The 19663-nt window shown below is 45.9% G+C and overlaps 1 protein-coding gene across 1 annotated transcript in view; it reads left to right on the top strand.

Annotated features, from left to right (window-relative positions):
* LOC122479454 (hornerin-like) overlaps window positions 1-19663 on the top strand; it is a 53780-nt gene that overhangs the window by 2364 nt on the left and 31753 nt on the right. Inside the window, exons 2-12 of the mRNA XM_043573354.1 lie at window positions 576-734; window positions 1373-1743; window positions 3175-3369; window positions 3617-3745; window positions 3839-4555; window positions 5165-5293; window positions 5387-5977; window positions 6587-6715; window positions 6809-7399; window positions 8009-8137; window positions 8231-8676. Coding sequence (XP_043429289.1) covers window positions 576-734; window positions 1373-1743; window positions 3175-3369; window positions 3617-3745; window positions 3839-4555; window positions 5165-5293; window positions 5387-5977; window positions 6587-6715; window positions 6809-7399; window positions 8009-8137; window positions 8231-8676 — 3586 coding nt within the window. The remainder of the gene's footprint in view (window positions 1-575; window positions 735-1372; window positions 1744-3174; window positions 3370-3616; window positions 3746-3838; window positions 4556-5164; window positions 5294-5386; window positions 5978-6586; window positions 6716-6808; window positions 7400-8008; window positions 8138-8230; window positions 8677-19663) is intronic.

Raw genomic sequence — 19663 nt, 5'->3', positions numbered from 1 at the left:
AGTCATTACAATGCTTTTATAAAATAAATGCTTATTTAGATGTCATTACAATGCTTTTATAAAATAAATGCTTACTTAGATTTATTGACCTGCTTAGTAATTTCGTTGTTCACCAATTACATAAATTGAGCATGTCTTAAATGCTCTTCATTAAGTGGCAAAATGAAAGCCAGTCAACAACAACAAAAATGTATAATATTGAGAAGCTATTAAAGCCACCCTATCCAATTAAAAATACTGTATACATCATGAAATGTTGATTTTAAACAAAGGTGGAAATTCAATCTAATAATTGATAAGACCTTAGAAAAATAAAAGACAGAGGCAGTAGGGTGGCTATGTCAGTTAAGCATCCACTTCAGCTCAGGTCATGATCTCACAGTTCCCGGGTTCAAGCCCCACATCAGGCTCTGTGCTGACAGCGCAGAGTCTGGAGCCTGCTTTGGATTCTGCATCTCTCACCCCTCCCCTGCTCGCACTCTCTCTCTCTCAACTAAATAATCTTTTTTTTTAAAAAAAAAAAGAAGAAGAAGAAGAAGAAAAGACATACAAAAGTACTTATTTCTTCCTTCCAGGTTCACCTTTACTACCAAAAGATGTCTACTCTCCTGGAAAACATCATTGCCATCATCGACCTATTCCATGAGTACTCAACAACAGACAAGGAGACTGACACACTGAGCAGGGAAGAACTGAAGGAGCTCCTGGAAAGAGAGTTTCGGCCAGTCCTGAAGGTAAGGGATATCAGCCAGGACCCAAGGGTGTATCATGTTTGTTTTGCAGCAGCATTGTGACAATATCTGTTAAGTCTTTGTAAATTATTACTTTTGGAAAAGAAAAGAGACTTCATCTTACTTCAAAACAAGTATTATTTTCCTCTCTTTACACATTTGATATACTATGTGCACACAAAAATGTGCACAACACACAAACACACATTCATCTTCTATGAAAGAAATATAAATACTTAATGACAAAAACTGAACACCAAAAATTAGTTCTTCATATTATGTTTCCTAATCTCAAGAATGCTAACAAGCTCCACTAAAAAGACAATGCACTGATGGATTTCATAACATATGTACATTAAAAAGAAAAAAAACAGGAATATGACCCATCCATATTATTACTTTTCACAAACTATTTAACATATATTAACATATATTACTTTTCACAAACTATTTAACATATTTTTAGGTACATAATCTACACTTTCCTGTAACTAATCATAAACTGAACATTAGCAAAGACACAAAACCACATATGGTCACACATTTCCTTACCAAAAATCAGAATCATCAGTTGGTTGGATTATTCAACTGTCCATGTGAATCACTCTCATCTAATCTCCCTGTATCTTCCATATGTACAGAATCCAGATGACCCAGACACTACTGATGTCTTCATGCATATTCTTGATCTAGACCATGACAAGAAAATTGACTTCACTGAATACTTTCTAATGGTATTCAAGTTGGCTACAGCATACTATGAGTCGAACAGATATCAGAACTTCCAAGCAACAGAGCAAAACCAAAACCACCATGCACACCATACAAAAGATGAAGACGATGATTTAGATGAAGACGAAGTACAAGAAGAAAAAGAAGAAAAATTGAGAAAATCCACACAATCAGGAAAAACCCATGAAAAAAGGAAGGAGACAAGATCCAAAGGACTAAAAGGAAAAGGGAAAAATAGACACAAGCAAGGACATGACATTTCTAGAAAGGCAGGATCCCTTGAGGGTGAGGAGACCGATGGTGGACACTCAGAGCAAGGATCTCGTCACCATCAGTCATCCACTCAGGCACACGGCTCTAGACACTCACACCCTGAGCATGGACAATCCTCATCTGAATCCAGGCCAGTGAGAAACCGAGGGTCCAGTGTCAGTCAGGACAGCGACAGTGAAGGACACTCAGAAGATTTGGACAGACAGCATGGGTCTGGTTCAGGAAACCAACGTGGGTCTGCCCATGGCCATGCAGGAGACGGCTCTAGACGCTCCCACTCTCATAGAAGGCAGGGAGACAATCATGGGCACTCTGATTCTGCCCATGGACAGTCAGACTCTGGTACCAGAAGACGGCAAGGGTCTAGTCACGGACACTCTGTAGACAGCTACACACAATCAGGGTCTCATCACGGAGAGACATCCTCTCGGGGACACACTGACTCCTCCCGTGGGCAGTCAAGATCTGGCACAAGAGGACGACAAGAATCCCAGCATAACCGGTCAGCAGGCACCTCCAGACGCTCAGCCACTGGAAATGGACAATCGTCCTCTGGATACGGGGCAAGCAGACAGCGGGGATCCAGTGTGAGTCAGGCCAGCGACAGCGAAGGACATTCAGAAGGTGCAGGTAGAGAATCTTCAAACACCCTCGGAAGGTCTGGGTCCACTTTGAGGAAGGAACATGGGTCTAGCCATGGGCAGTCAGGAGACAGGTCTGAGCACTCAGGGACCCGTCAAGGGCAGACGGCCTCCCTTGGGGGATCAGACTCTGCCCACCGAGAGTCAGGATCCACCACCAGGGAAAGGCAAGGGCGCCACCACCAGCAGTCAGGAGACAGATCCGGGCACTCAGGGACCCGTCAAGGGCAGACGGCCTCCCGTGGGCACTCAGACTCTGCCCACCGAGAGTCACGAACCACCTCCAGGGAAAGGGAAGGGCACCACCACCAGCAGTCAGGAGACAGATCCGGGCACTCAAGGTCCCGTCAAGGGCAGACGGCCTCCCGTGGGCACTCAGACTCTGCCCACCGAGAGTCAGGATCCACCACCAGGGAAACGCAAGGGCGCCACCTTCGGCAGTCAGACGACAGCTCCAGACATTCGGGTGCTGGACGTGGACAAAGCTCTTCTGGATCTGGTAACAGCAGACACCGGGGATCCAGAACTGGTCAGGCCAGTGACAGTGAAGGACAATCAGAAGACTCAGATACTCAGTCAGGGTCAGTCTTGGAACGGTCCAGGTCCAGTCAAAGGAGACAACATGACAATGTACGTGGCAGTTCTGAGCACTCAGGGGCTTATTTCTACCAGATACCCTCCCAAGAACACTTGAATTCTGCCCATGGGCAGTCTCAATCCAGCACCAGAGGGAGACAAGGATCCCTCTCTGAGCAGGCACATGACAGCTCTAGACAGGCAGGATCCCTTGAGGGTCAGGCAGCCGATGGTGGACACTCGGAGCGAGGATCTCATCACCATCAGTCATCCACTCAGGCACACGGCTCTAGACACTCACACCCTGAGCATGGACAATCCTCATCTGAATCCAGGCCAGTGAGAAACCGAGGGTCCAGTGTCAGTCAGGACAGCGACAGTGAAGGACACTCAGAAGATTTGGACAGACAGCATGGGTCTGGTTCAGGAAACCAACGTGGGTCTGCCCATGGCCATGCGAGAGAAGGCTCTAGACTCTCTCACTCTCATCAAAGGCAGGGAGACAATCATGGGCACTCTGATTCTGCCCATGGACAGTCAGACTCTGGTACCAGAAGACGACAAGGATCTAGTCACGGACACTCTGTAGACAGCTACACACAATCAGGGTCTCATCACGGAGAGACATCCTCTCGGGGACACACTGACTCCTCCCGTGGGCAGTCAAGATCCGGCACAAGAGGACGACAAGAATCCCAGCATTACCGGTCAGCAGACACCTCCAGACGCTCAGCCACTGGACATGGACAATCGTCCTCTGGATACGGGGCAAGCAGACAGCGGGGGTCCAGTGTGAGTCAGGCCAGCGACAGCGAAGGACATTCAGAAGGTGCAGGTAGAGAATCTTCAAACACCCTCGGAAGGTCTGGGTCCACTTTGAGGAAGGAACATGGGTCTAGCCATGGGCAGTCAGGAGACAGGTCTGAGCACTCAGGGACCCGTCAAGGGCAGACGGCCTCCCGTGGGCGGTCAGACTCTGCCCACCGAGAGTCAGGATCCACCACCAGGGAAAGGCAAGGGCGCCACCACCAGCAGTCAGGAGACAGATCCGGGCACTCAGGGACCCGTCAAGGGCAGACGGCCTCCCTTGGGGGATCAGACTCTGCCCACCGAGAGTCAGGATCCACCTCCAGGGAAAGGGAAGGGCACCACCACCAGCAGTCAGGAGACAGATCCAGGCACTCAGGGACCCGTCAAGGGCAGACGGCCTCCCGTGGGCACTCAGACTCTGCCCACCGAGAGTCAGGATCCACCTCCAGGGAAAGGGAAGGGCACCACCACCAGCAGTCAGGAGACAGATCCGGGCACTCAGGGTCCCGTCAAGGGCAGACGGCCTCCCGTGGGCACTCAGACTCTGCCCACCGAGAGTCAGGATCCACCACCAGGGAAACGCGAGGGCGCCACCTTCGGCAGTCAGACGACAGCTCCAGACATTCGGGTGCTGGACGTGGACAAAGCTCTTCTGGATCTGGTAACAGCAGACACCGGGGATCCAGAACCGGTCAGGCCAGTGACAGTGAAGGACAATCAGAAGACTCAGATACTCAGTCAGGGTCAGTCTTGGAACGGTCCAGGTCCAGTCAAAGGAGACAACATGACAATGTACGTGGCAGTTCTGAGCACTCAGGGGCTTATTTCTACCAGATACCCTCCCAAGAACACTTGAATTCTGCCCATGGGCAGTCTCAATCCAGCACCAGAGGGAGACAAGGATCCCTCTCTGAGCAGGCACGTGACAGCTCTAGACAGGCAGGATCCCTTGAGGGTCAGGCAGCCGATGGTGGACACTCGGAGCGAGGATCTCGTCACCATCAGTCATCCACTCAGGCACACGGCTCTAGACACTCACACCCTGAGCATGGACAATCCTCATCTGAATCCAGGCCAGTGAGAAACCGAGGGTCCAGTGTCAGTCAGGACAGCGACAGTGAAGGACACTCAGAAGATTTGGACAGACAGCATGGGTCTGGTTCAGGAAACCAACGTGGGTCTGCCCATGGCCATGCGAGAGAAGGCTCTAGACTCTCTCACTCTCATCAAAGGCAGGGAGACAATCATGGGCACTCTGATTCTGCCCATGGACAGTCAGACTCTGGTACCAGAAGACGACAAGGATCTAGTCACGGACACTCTGTAGACAGCTACACACAATCAGGGTCTCATCACGGAGAGACATCCTCTCGGGGACACACTGACTCCTCCCGTGGGCAGTCAAGATCCGGCACAAGAGGACGACAAGAATCCCAGCATTACCGGTCAGCAGGCACTTCCAGACGCTCAGCCACTGGAAATGGACAATCGTCCTCTGGATACGGGGCAAGCAGACAGCGGGGATCCAGTGTGAGTCAGGCCAGCGACAGCGAAGGACATTCAGAAGGTGCAGGTAGAGAATCTTCAAACACCCTCGGAAGGTCTGGGTCCACTTTGAGGAAGGAACATGGGTCTAGCCATGGGCAGTCAGGAGACAGGTCTGAGCACTCAGGGACCCGTCAAGGGCAGACGGCCTCCCGTGGGCGGTCAGACTCTGCCCACCGAGAGTCAGGATCCACCTCCAGGGAAAGGCAAGGGCGCCACCACCAGCAGTCAGGAGACAGATCCGGGCACTCAGGGACCCGTCAAGGGCAGACAGCCTCCCGTGGGCACTCAGACTCTGCCCACCGAGAGTCAGGATCCACCTCCAGGGAAAGGGAAGGGCACCACCACCAGCAGTCACGAGACAGATCCGGGCACTCAAGGTCCCGTCAAGGGCAGACGGCCTCCCGTGGGCACTCAGACTCTGCCCACCGAGAGTCAGGATCCACCACCAGGGAAACGCGAGGGCGCCACCTTCGGCAGTCAGACGACAGCTCCAGACATTCGGGTGCTGGACGTGGACAAAGCTCTTCTGGATCTGGTAACAGCAGACACCGGGGATCCAGAACCGGTCAGGCCAGTGACAGTGAAGGACAATCAGAAGACTCAGATACTCAGTCAGGGTCAGTCTTGGAACGGTCCAGGTCCAGTCAAAGGAGACAACATGACAATGTACGTGGCAGTTCTGAGCACTCAGGGGCTTATTTCTACCAGATACCCTCCCAAGAACACTTGAATTCTGCCCATGGGCAGTCTCAATCCAGCACCAGAGGGAGACAAGGATCCCTCTCTGAGCAGGCACGTGACAGCTCTAGACAGGCAGGATCCCTTGAGGGTCAGGCAGCCGATGGTGGACACTCGGAGCGAGGATCTCGTCACCATCAGTCATCCACTCAGGCACACGGCTCTAGACACTCACACCCTGAGCATGGACAATCCTCATCTGAATCCAGGCCAGTGAGAAACCGAGGGTCCAGTGTCAGTCAGGACAGCGACAGTGAAGGACACTCAGAAGATTTGGACAGACAGCATGGGTTTGGTTCAGGAAACCAACATGGGTCTGCCCATGGCCATGTGAGAGAAGGCTCTAGACTCTCTCACTCTCATCAAAGGCAGGGAGACAATCATGGGCACTCTGATTCTGCCCATGGACAGTCAGACTCTGGTACCAGAAGACGACAAGGATCTAGTCACGGACACTCTGTAGACAGCTACACACAATCAGGGTCTCATCACGGAGAGACATCCTCTCGGGGACACACTGACTCCTCCCGTGGGCAGTCAAGATCCGGCACAAGAGGACGACAAGAATCCCAGCATTACCGGTCAGCAGACACCTCCAGACGCTCAGCCACTGGACATGGACAATCGTCCTCTGGATACGGGGCAAGCAGACAGCGGGGGTCCAGTGTGAGTCAGGCCAGCGACAGCGAAGGACATTCAGAAGGTGCAGGTAGAGAATCTTCAAACACCCTCGGAAGGTCTGGGTCCACTTTGAGGAAGGAACATGGGTCTAGCCATGGGCAGTCAGGAGACAGGTCTGAGCACTCAGGGACCCGTCAAGGGCAGACGGCCTCCCGTGGGCGGTCAGACTCTGCCCACCGAGAGTCAGGATCCACCTCCAGGGAAAGGCAAGGGCGCCACCACCAGCAGTCAGGAGACAGATCCGGGCACTCAGGGACCCGTCAAGGGCAGACGGCCTCCCGTGGGCACTCAGACTCTGCCCACCGAGAGTCAGGATCCACCTCCAGGGAAAGGGAAGGGCACCACCACCAGCAGTCACGAGACAGATCCGGGCACTCAGGGACCCGTCAAGGGCAGACGGCCTCCCGTGGGCACTCAGACTCTGCCCACCGAGAGTCAGGATCCACCACCAGGGAAACGCGAGGGCGCCACCTTCGGCAGTCAGACGACAGCTCCAGACATTCGGGTGCTGGACGTGGACAAAGCTCTTCTGGATCTGGTAACAGCAGACACCGGGGATCCAGAACCGGTCAGGCCAGTGACAGTGAAGGACAATCAGAAGACTCAGATACTCAGTCAGGGTCAGTCTTGGAACGGTCCAGGTCCAGTCAAAGGAGACAACATGACAATGTACGTGGCAGTTCTGAGCACTCAGGGGCTTATTTCTACCAGATACCCTCCCAAGAACACTTGAATTCTGCCCATGGGCAGTCTCAATCCAGCACCAGAGGGAGACAAGGATCCCTCTCTGAGCAGGCACGTGACAGCTCTAGACAGGCAGGATCCCTTGAGGGTCAGGCAGCCGATGGTGGACACTCGGAGCGAGGATCTCGTCACCATCAGTCATCCACTCAGGCACACGGCTCTAGACACTCACACCCTGAGCATGGACAATCCTCATCTGAATCCAGGCCAGTGAGAAACCGAGGGTCCAGTGTCAGTCAGGACAGCGACAGTGAAGGACACTCAGAAGATTTGGACAGACAGCATGGGTCTGGTTCAGGAAACCAACGTGGGTCTGCCCATGGCCATGCGAGAGAAGGCTCTAGACTCTCTCACTCTCATCAAAGGCAGGGAGACAATCATGGGCACTCTGATTCTGCCCATGGACAGTCAGACTCTGGTACCAGAAGACGACAAGGATCTAGTCACGGACACTCTGTAGACAGCTACACACAATCAGGGTCTCATCACGGAGAGACATCCTCTCGGGGACACACTGACTCCTCCCGTGGGCAGTCAAGATCCGGCACAAGAGGACGACAAGAATCCCAGCATTACCGGTCAGCAGACACCTCCAGACGCTCAGCCACTGGACATGGACAATCGTCCTCTGGATACGGGGCAAGCAGACAGCGGGGGTCCAGTGTGAGTCAGGCCAGCGACAGCGAAGGACATTCAGAAGGTGCAGGTAGAGAATCTTCAAACACCCTCGGAAGGTCTGGGTCCACTTTGAGGAAGGAACATGGGTCTAGCCATGGGCAGTCAGGAGACAGGTCTGAGCACTCAGGGACCCGTCAAGGGAAGACGGCCTCCCGTGGGCGGTCAGACTCTGCCCACCGAGAGTCAGGATCCACCACCAGGGAAACGCAAGGGCGCCACCTTCGGCAGTCAGACGACAGCTCCAGACATTCGGGTGCTGGACGTGGACAAAGCTCTTCTGGATCTGGTAACAGCAGACACCGGGGATCCAGAACTGGTCAGGCCAGTGACAGTGAAGGACAATCAGAAGACTCATATACTCAGTCAGGGTCAGTCCAGGAACGGTCTAGGTCCAGTCAAAGAAGACATGATAATGTGCGTGGCAGTTCTGAAAACTCAGGGTCTTATTTCTACCAGAAATCAGCGTCTCTTCCAGGGCAGAGAGAAAATTGCGGGAAGTCTGATTCAGATTTTGGACAGTCTCAGTATGGTCGTATAAGTTATGATTGCACCAATATGGCATTCAGGGACAGACCTCACTCTGGAGATGAATTTACAACATCCAATATATCAGACAGTAATATGCAGTCACGGTCATACGGTCATTCAAGTGATAATTTAAAACAGTTGGGATTTGGTCAGTTCGAAAGATATTATTATTATGAGTGAGAACCCAATAGAACAATAATTAATACTGAGAGTAGGTAAGTGAAACAAGACATAACTTTGCATCAAGAAACTTCTCATTATACTTCCAACGGGTTTACGGTACCATTTTATTTTGAATACGTTACACAATTTCTTCCCTTGGGCGTAGTTTAGTTTATTCTCTAGAAGATTTACGCCTTTGTTTGGAAATGGTGAATGGGAATAAACAATGTTATTTAGACCTAAATTTACAAAACACAGTATTTGGGGTGTTGGGGTTAAAGTAAGCATTTTTCTTTTGTGAGCTTAAATTTTAGGACCTTTGTAGATTTGTGCACTGATCTTTGTGAAAAATATTATAAAATCACTGTTTTAGTGGCAAAAATTATAAAATCACTGTTCTAGTGGCCAAACCTCCAATGTTATTATCAGGGCTCAGTACATCTTTCTGGACTATCCTTGTAATGGAATTCTATATTATTCTTGCTTCATTAAAATCAAAAAGTGAATTGCATAAAGATTCAAAATAAACAATTGGGCATATGTCATAATGTATCTCTTCTATGCTTATTTGTCATAGATCCCAGAAAACTTACTTCCCCATAGCCAAAATTATGTCTTTTTCTTATATCACTAGAAAGATATATGACCAAATGGCAATTATACACCATGCAAAATAATAAGGAGCCCAAGGAAAAAAGAACTTAACATAATCATTGTCCCACACAATCACCTTCAGGTTGAAAAAAGGCTTAGCTTAATCATGAATCACACCATAATTATTACCCAAACATCAACCCAAGTGTGTATTAGCCAAGTCAAACCAAGATTAGTACACAGAAATTACTAACCACAGGTCCTTCTTCCAAAGACACTAGGAGCTGTTTTCCAATGGAGATTAATGAAAGCAGAGACTTTTTTGCTGAAATATTTTGACAAAGGAAAAGCAACAAAGAAAATGCCCTCTCCGCCCTGGAAAGAAAACACAAAGAGTTGATGCTGGCAGGTGAAGAAATAAAGAAAGAACAGTACAAATGTGTACAAGTTCTACCATTAGAAGCAATATCCCTCTGTGAGAACCATACCCAAGTTTTCCCTCTCCATAACATCAGACCAGAATGCACATTAGAGAATATCTAGGCCAGTGCTCCCATTCTGCAGATGCATGTGTCACACAAATAATCCATACCAAAACAGCAATTAGTCCTCAAGTCTCCTAATTCTGAGTTTTATAAAAGTACTTACAAAAGCTATCTCTCCTTCACTTTTACTTGAACAGATCAAGATAAAGTGAAATTAACGGCCAAGGTTTAAATGATCCCCAATGTGGACAGGTATTTAATGAAAAGCAACAAACAAGCTCATTTTTTTCTAAGTGTTCTCAAACAATATTCTTTCTATGCTTGCTCTCCACAAGCCACTCGAAGGGGGCACTACCCCCTACTGGCTTCCTCCTTCCCTGCTTGAAGTGCTGTCCCCAGGTACCCCTACCAAATCTGCAAAACCTATAGAAGGTACCAGCTGTGCAGGCCCCACTGAATTGCACCATCAGGAATGTGAAAACAATTCCTCTCTCCATTTCTATGGCACAATTTGCCACCTTGCCTCCAGTGTCATAACCAGCTAGTTCAGCTTCTGAGGCCCTTCCCTAGAGGAGTCAGGCCTAACTAACAGGCTGAAGAACTAGAAATTACAATGAGGGAAACAGTGCAGACCTAGCCTAACTAAGGTGGAGGTACTGATGGAATGATGGACAGTCATTACAACAGAGATAGCCAGGTATGTATATCTCTCAGCACTTTCAGAAGAACCCATAGACAACTGAAATTGTTTTCTTTCATATCTCTGTCCACTCAGCAAGGGAATCACCAGACACTCCTCTTTGCTAGCTGAGAGAAAATGGTTTAGCCAAAAAGATACAAGCAAGATTCACTGGGCAAATCCCAGTTACAATTTTCTGTCCTCTCTTTCCCTTATGAAACATGTTTTTGACTGTTCCTTAACTCAATCAGCCAACTCCCTCATATGTGAATCAACGATCTTCATGCAAAATAACTAAATGTCTGAGTTTTTCTTTCACTGGGACACTCTTAAGGTGCAGACATTTTCCTAGCTCGCTCTTACCTGCACATAAACTTCCTCCAAAGTATACCAATCCATGGCAAGTTTATCTGATGGACAGAGGGATACAGAGCAGTAGAATAGGGAAGTGAAAGAGACCAACACAGGCTTATTATTCACAATCAGACTTCACAGCCAGTCTCATGTGACAAGTCTTAAAGTATGGGCCTGCCTTCCATTGTTGGTCTGCACACTGTTCTTGGTGCAGAGCAAGGTAAGCACAGAAATTAAGGGTGAAGATTTAGAAACTTTTTATAACAATTTAGCAGTGGTGCAATATTCAAGGTTTGACCACTTTTATTTTTTTATTGAAGAATAATAAACTTGTGGTCTTATATTACTTTCAGGTGTACATTATAATGGTTCAACAATTCTACATATTTCTCACTGCTCATTGAGATAAGTGTACCCTCAATCTCCTGTATGTATTTCACTCAATCCCCTACCCACCTCCTCTCTGGCAACTACTAGTTTGTCCTCTATATTTTTTTTCTGGTTTTTTTTTAAGTGATGACTTTCTGGAAACATTTTATTTTTTCTCCTTAATTTTTTTAGTTGTCTACTAGACATATAACATTATACTCATTTCAGATGCACAATATAATGATTTGATATTTGTGTACACCATGAAATGATCACTACAATAAATCTAGTACCATCTGTCACCATACAAAGTTATAATTTTTTTTTCCTTATGATAATGAGAACATTTTTTAAGTTTATTTATTAGAGACAGAGAGACAGAGAGAGAACCAGTGGGGAGGGCCAGAGAAAGAAGGGGACAGAGGATCTGAAGCAGGTTCTGTGCTGACAGCAGAGAGCCTGATGCAGGGCTTGAACTCACAAACCATGAGGTCGTGACCTGAGCCAAAGTCAGAAGTTTACCCAACTGAGCCACCCAAGTGCCCCTACAATGAAAACTTTTTAAAGATTTACTCTTTTGGCAACTTTCAGTATGCACTACAATACTGATTATGTCACCATGCTGTACATTACATCCCCATGACTTATTTATTCTATAACTAGAAATTCATACCTCTTGAGCCCCTTCATCCATTTTACCTACTCTCAACACCCCTCCCCCTGGCAACCACCATTCTGTTCTCTATATCTACAAGTTTTGTGTTTTTAGATTCTCTGTATTTAAGGGCAATTTTTTTGGTATCTTTTTTTCCTTGGTCATTTGTTCCTTAAATACACATGGGAGTGAAATCTTAGGGTATTTGTTTTTCTCTGTTAGACTCATTTCACTTAACACTATACCCTCTAGGTCCATCTATGTTGTTACAAATGGCGAGATCTCATTCTTTTTCATGGCTGAGTTATATTCCATTGTAGGTATGTGTATGTACGTATATGTGTGTGTGTGTGTGTGTGTGTGTGTGTGTGTGTGTATGTGTATGTATGTGTCACATCTTTTTTATCCATTCATCTATCAATGGATACTTGGGCTGCTTCCATATCTCAGCTATTGTCAATAATGACTATTTTTATTTTAAGAAAGTCTCAGTCCCTTAAGAAAGGTAAATCCTGATCTTTCACACCTAAATAGTTTTAAAAACACTGTTCTATAATTCTCACTACAAATGGTTATTTAGATTTTACCCAGTAGATAAGCTACAGAAGAATTGTGAGCAGAGAAATTCCTTAATCAAATGTCTACATCAAATGGTATGGACCTTCTCTATCCTAGAGAAGACGAGAGGTAAAGAGGCCTGTCTGTGAGAGGGCAATGGTGCAAGGGAGAAATACAAGAGTGTGAACCACTCTTCATGACAGTAACATACGAACAATGAAGTCAACTGAATTTGGTCATCAATTGAATCTGGAGGTAGAGAAGGGGAAGGAATCTAAGGTTATTCCTAGGATTCTACCTTCAGCAACTGGATGAAGGATGAGGTCATTCAGTGAGGTAAAGAGTAAGATTAGAGAAGGAAAAACGGTAAGATCCATTTTGGACACTGTGAGCTTGAGAGTCCCAAGAGAGAGTCAGGCAGAGCTTTCCTGAGCAAATGGATATGTGTGTCTATACATCAAACAAGAGCTCATATCAGAGCAATTCACACAGAAGTAGTTTACTGAACTGGTTAAAATACAGACTTTGGAGCCAAATGCTGTCTAGGGACAGTCTCAGCTTTCTCATTAATATTCTGTGCACTTTGAGCAATTACTCAAGATCTCTATGCCTTGGTATCCTCACCTAAAAATTATAGATAATAAAGTACCTACCTTAACATGGTTGTGAAAATTGAGGTGATACATGAGTAATACATACTTAAGATGGTGCCTAGCTCATAATAAGCATTCAATAAATGTTTGCCATTATGGATGAGGCTATAGGAATGATTGAAATGGGAGGGTGAAGAGTGAGAACCAAGGATAGAATATTGAGAAAACCTACCATTAGCCACCCACAGTCACATACAAATAGGCGGTAGAAGCAAGATATGAAACCTGATTCTGATTTCTATGTACTTTTCAATGAAAAGGAGAGAGTGTTAACATTTCAACAGTTCAAGTACCCTAGAATGGTCAAATAAAATGAGGAATGAAATATGTTCACTGAATTAGTAACTTTGACATTTGACTTGGAAACAGCTATAGCGAGGTGATACAAACTCTGTTGGAAGGCTTAGGTGTAAATGGTTTTTAAGGAATTAGATATAAAAAAGGAAGTTTGAAGTAATGAACTAGCCTCACTACTCCTATAAGAAAGCCAAAAATTATTTTCTAACCAAATCCCTTAAGTTTTTCCCAACCCTAAGTGCCCTGGGGTGGAGGGGTTGCAGGGGTGGAGGTTGGGAAAACAGTTTGCAAGAGATAATTTTTGAGAATTAAGCAGGGATCAGATCATGTAGCATCTTGGAAGTCACAGTAAGAAGACTGATGCTTTTTAATTACAGTAAAAACACATAAAATTTATCATTTTATCCATTTCTAAGGACACAGTTCAGTAGTATACAGTGTATTCACATTGTTGTGCAACCAATCTCCAGGACTTTTTCATGTTGCAAAACTGAAGCTTTATACTCATTAAATAATAACTCCCTATTTCCCCTTCCCCCTGGCACCTAGCAATCACCATTCTACCTTCTGTTTTTATTAATTTAACTATTTAAGATACCTCATATAGAATCATAGAGTATTTGTCTTTTTGTGACTGGCTCATTTCACTTATCACACTGTCCTCAAGGTTCATCCATATTGTAGCATGTATCAGAATCTCCTCCCTTTTTAAGGCTAAATAATACTCCATTCTTTGTATATACCACATTTTGTTTATTCATTCCTCTATGGATATTTAGTTTGCTTCTACCTTTTGACTATTTACAATAATGCTGCTATGAACAGGGGTGTGCAAATACCTCTGTCAGATCCTGATTTGATTCTTTGGGCTATATATCTAGAAGTAGAATTGCTAGATCATAGAGCAATTTTATTTTTAATTTTCTAAGGAACCACAATACTATTTTCCACAGCAGCTGTATGATTTTACATTCCCACCAATAGTGCACAAAGGTCCCAATTTCTCCACATCCTCACCCACATTTGTTATCTTCTGTTCTTTCGACAGTAGCTATGTTACCTGCTCCTGAGAGTGCTGGTGCTTCAGGAAATGTTTTTGGTGTGTGCCGTGTGCACTCTGCTGCTGTGTTTTGGCTGTTCTTTCCCTCAGGTCAGTCCTCTGCAGAGCTTCTCTTTGCCTGTCGTGGAGAATGTTTGGACTTTGTCTAGTGTATGGCGAGTTTTAACTAGGTGTGCTCTGGTCCGCTTGTTAAAAGAGGCCTGATCTTATTTTCACTAGAACTGAAGTTTTTTAGCACTCTATGGTCAGTAGACTTGGTGTGTGTGGTCCGTGCTGGCCTTCTGAGGGAGGGACTCACTCCCTCTCTGGCTCTCAGACACACCTGCCCTAGTTCATTAGTATCTGCAGAGTGCAGGAGAGGGGACCTTGATGTAAGAGGCTCAAGTCTCCACTGTGGGCCCCATGCTGCTCACAAAAGTTAGTCTGGGAGGGAGGGAAAAGTGCCACCAGCACTTCCTCATCTGTAGAGAGGGGAGTTCACAACTGCTACTGTCTGGGAAGCTCTCACACGAGAGTGAACAATCTCCTCTCATTGTCCCAGGCCTCCCTCATATCCCTGCCTCGATCCTGTCTGTGCTGGCCTCCCTCATACCCCTGCCTTGATCCTGTCTGCGCTGGCCTCCCTCATACCCCTGCCTCGATCCTGTCTGCACTGGCCTCCCTCATATCTCTGCCTTGATCCTATCTACGCTGGCCTCCCTCATATCTCTGCCTCGATCCTGTCTGCGTTGGCCTCCCTCATACCCCTGCCTCGATCCTGTCTGCACTGGCCTCCCTCATATCCCTGCCTTGATCCTGTCTGTACTGGCCTCCCTCATATCCCTGCCTCAATCCTGTCTGTGATGGGGCCGTCTGCTTGCCCTGCAGCACAGTGCACCTGTGTTTTCTATCAGATACACCAGCTGAGTTTCGAAACTCCAAATTTTAGGTATCCAGTGCACCATGGACCCTCGATGATCCTCATGAGAAGGGTCTCACTGGGCTGTGGCTGGTGCCCATTTGTCCCAGAAGGGCAGTTTCACAAACACACAGGGGCTTGGAGTTTAGAGTAAAACACAGCAAAGCACCAGTGTCCAGGTTAGCAGCCCTCAGCAGGTGTCTCTGCCCCTATGCTAATGAACAGGACAGCACAATGGCATCCCCTGGCTCTTCTGTCCCTGAGAGGCAGTGCCACCTCTCCCAAATGCACTCCAAGAAGAGGAACCTTCTCTCCCAGTGCAACTCAGAGGTTCCTCAGACCATGCTGTGTGCTCCAGGGCCTCCGCCCTCCTCCATGGGAGCACCACTGTGCCTGCTGGGTTCCACACCCTCCATGACATGGACTTCTAAAACCCCAGCCTTTGAGCTCCACTGGTTGTAAAAACTCACAATAATCAGCCCCTCTCACTCTCCCAGTCAATGATTCTGGGGAACTGTTTCTCTTGTGCAGTCTCCTGTGTGCTGCTCTCTCTCTACACCCCTCTCTGTGATCAGGGCTCCCTGCTCTCCTCAGCATCCGAGATTCTTTTCTCCCCCAAATCACATCTCCGCAGCTCCTACCTTCCCCAATGTGACCATTTTTATACCTCTAGAGGTGCAGTTTTGCTCTCTCAGTCCTAAGATCAATTTCTTGGGTGTTCTGAATGATTCGATATTTATCTAGCTGTCTCGAGGGATGAGGCAAGCATAGGATATCCCTACCACTCTGCCACCTTAACTCCTCTTATCTTCTGACAGGAAGAACCAACAAAGGGTTTTAAACAGAGAAGTCACATAATTAGATCTGCATTTTATTTTTTTTAATGTTTATTTATTTTTGACAGAGAGAGCGCGCACGTGAGCAGGTGGGGGAGGGGCAGAGAGACACACTGAGCTGTCAGCACAGAGCCCTACGCGGGGCCCAAGCTCACAAACCACAAGATCATGACCTGAGCCAAAGTCAGAGGTTTAACCGGCCGAGCCACCAAGGCACCCCTAGATCTGTATTTTAAGAGGTCATTTTGGTGGCAAGACAGGAAGGGGGTGACATTTGTGGCAAGATGACTAGCTGGGAGACTGCTGCAATATCTAATCAGTAAGAGCAAAGCAGTGTGGAGTGTCAAAGACATGACAGATAACATGGATATGATGCAGGGACAGATAGAAGGTGGTGATCGTGCAGGCGGAAAGAGTCTTGGGTAATCTGCCAGATTTCTGGATTGGACTTCTAAGTAAACAGAGCATGTCTGAGGTGGAAAAGCAATGTTTTTATAAATGAATGCACTCTCTAAGAATTTTACCATTGAATCACATGCCAACCAGAGATGATACACTAATCACCTGAGGGCCAAATCTAGCCTACAGATGAGTTTTACTTGGCTTGCACATGTTAACCCAAGTATTCTGAATCTGAGTTTGTTTTAGGTGATTCCACATAAAAACACAGACAGCTTCAAAGAAAGGACTTCTCTTCAAAATTCTAAGTTAAGGCATCTGTGGATTAGCATCTTCTAGTAACAATCAGCAATACTTGAGAAGTAAGATTGCCACCCACTGGCTAGACTGATACCAGCCCTCATGCCCTCTAACTGAAGGCGGCCTCACTTATTTAGATCATCTACCTGCCTAACTCCATCTCTGACCTGATCCCTTTAGGCGCCCCTGATGCCTAAAGTACAGTGAAGCTCCCCTTACCACTACCAACCCCCATTTCACTCCACAGTCACAGGTAAACTTGAAATCATTCAAGAAAAAACTGGTACCAAAAGGAACAGGAGGTGGGCCTTTCCATGATGGTATAAAAAGGCTTAAAATTCTCTTTTTATCACTGGATCTCTCATACATTCTGAGATGTCTGGTAGTATAAAATGCCAAGAGGGAATCAGAGTGGGATTGGAAGCAGGAAACCTAAAACAAGCTGCTGGGCTAGCCACTCTTCCAGGTCTCAAACTAAATGGCTAAAAGAAATTCATGAAGTTCTCCTTGGTCACAGAGGTCATCTGGATAAGACAGCAGACAAGATATGAGGCTGAACCTTGAGGAGTATGCATTTCTCTTGTGTGTATCCTTGGGTATCTATCTTCCTGGGACAGAGTTCATAATGTGTCAGCTATGAGAGATAAGTCAATTTTCACATTAAATCCTTCATGAAGAATTCTAAAGAATAAGAAGAGAACTATATTTCCAGGGGTAAAATACATGCACCCTGTGGCAGATCTGAAATGGCTAAAAACTCTTTAACACTCCTGGTATCAACAGGTGAAGTCTATTTCCCCTATTCTTGGTCTGGGCTGTCCTGTGACTGCTCAGGCCAACAGAGTTAAAGTGGAAGTGACTTATGCCATTTCCAGGCCTAGTCTTTAAAAAGACTGGCAGTTTCTACCTTCATCCAGACAATGGCCAGACCATCTATAAAAACAGAACTCTGGGGGTGCCTGGGTGGCTCAGTCGGTTGAGCATCCAACTCTTGGTTTCCGCTTAGGTCATGATCTCAGGGTCATGGGATTGAGCCCCATGTCAGGCTCTATCCTGAGCATGGAGCCTGCTTAAGATTCTCTCTTTCCCTCTGCCCCTCTCCCCCACTTATGCACTCTGGCTCTCTCTCTTTCTCTCTCTGTCTCACTTACTCACTCTCTGTCTCTCAAAATAAAAAAATAATAGAACTCTGACCCACAAACTGCAGAAACCTGACCAGGAAACCAACCCCTTATCTACAATAAACCACCCAGAAAGCCAGCCTGCTTTAAGTTAGATTTGTAGGAAGTCAGACAAACATCCCTAGTAACAATCCTTTTGCAAATCTAACACATAAATTACAAACATGAAGAAACAGCTCAAAATCAAGTTACTAACTGGGTGAAAAGACTTAAAATAATCCTACTGAAAGTGCAGAAAAGTGATAGAAGGATTAAAGTTACTAACGAGAAGTTTAAAGGTAGGAAGATAGTTAATAAACCTTTGGTGAGAAACAAATAAATGGACTAGAGAAGGTGTTCAGAGATATACAACAAAGAAAACTCCCCAGAATTAAAAACTAGCTAGATACCAAGAAAGGGTCCATCATATAACCAGAAAAAAATCAATATAAAATGACATATCTCAACTAAATTACTAAACTTAGGGGCGCCTGGGTGGCTAAGTCAGTTAAGCGTCTGACTTTCGATTTTGGCTCAGGTCATGATCTCACAGTTTCGTGAGTTCAAGCCCCATGTCCAGCTCTGCGCTGACCCTGCAGAGCCTGCTTGGGATTCTCTCTCCCTCCCCCTCTCTCCCTGCCCCTCCCCTGCTTTTGCTCTCTCTCAAAATAAATAAATAAACTTGAAAGAAATGACTAAACTTAAGAGTTAAAGAATTTTCCAAACCTTGAAGAAGAAAAAGAATATTTTCTCAAAGCACAAAGTCAGATTCAAGTTTTGCTACCCAAAATTCAAGGCCAGCTCACAGCAACAGCAGCATTTGAAGGAAATTGTGATCAAGAACATAGTGCCTCGCCAGGGTCCTTCAAGCAGCAGATGGTCTCAAATGTCACAGACCTCAGAGAATATGGCATCCGTGAAGCTATCATTCAAACATATAAACCTAAAATATGAACTCAAAAGAATTCAAAAAAGGCTAACAATTATGAGAATTATATTTGCCAATAGAATGTAAATATTAAAAAATCTTAACACATAATATAATTATACATAAAAATAGAAAAAGAATAATGTGTACAGATTCAGATAACAGCATATATAACAAAACAACATAGATGTGTATATACACACATGCTATTATCCAAATCTGTAGACAACATTACCTCGCCCTTTCATTGGAAAGAATAGGAAAGAGGAGAAAGGCAGGTGACAGGAAGTAGAAAATTGCTCACAATTAACCAAGCCAATTAATACAGTCAAAACTTGAAACATAAACTACCACATCTCAAGGTTTTTCATAATTCTTTTTCTTAACAGTAGGTTATTATTCAAAAAACTGTGATTCCTTGTGATAAAGAAATATTTATCTGAAGGCCAGAAAATACTCCACTTTCACTTCATTTTCTTTTTCTTCTGGAAATTTATATAAAATTAAATTTAATAACTTTATTTTAAATAGTATGAAATATAAGATGCCATTTTTCTCTATCTGCCTATATGTCTATTTGTCTATTATCCATCAAT

This window comes from Prionailurus bengalensis, chromosome C1 (assembly GCF_016509475.1).
Source record: "Prionailurus bengalensis isolate Pbe53 chromosome C1, Fcat_Pben_1.1_paternal_pri, whole genome shotgun sequence".
Taxonomy (NCBI): domain Eukaryota; kingdom Metazoa; phylum Chordata; class Mammalia; order Carnivora; family Felidae; genus Prionailurus; species Prionailurus bengalensis.
Note: the sequence above shows the minus strand (reverse complement) of the source record. Positions and strands in the feature narration are given on the sequence as shown.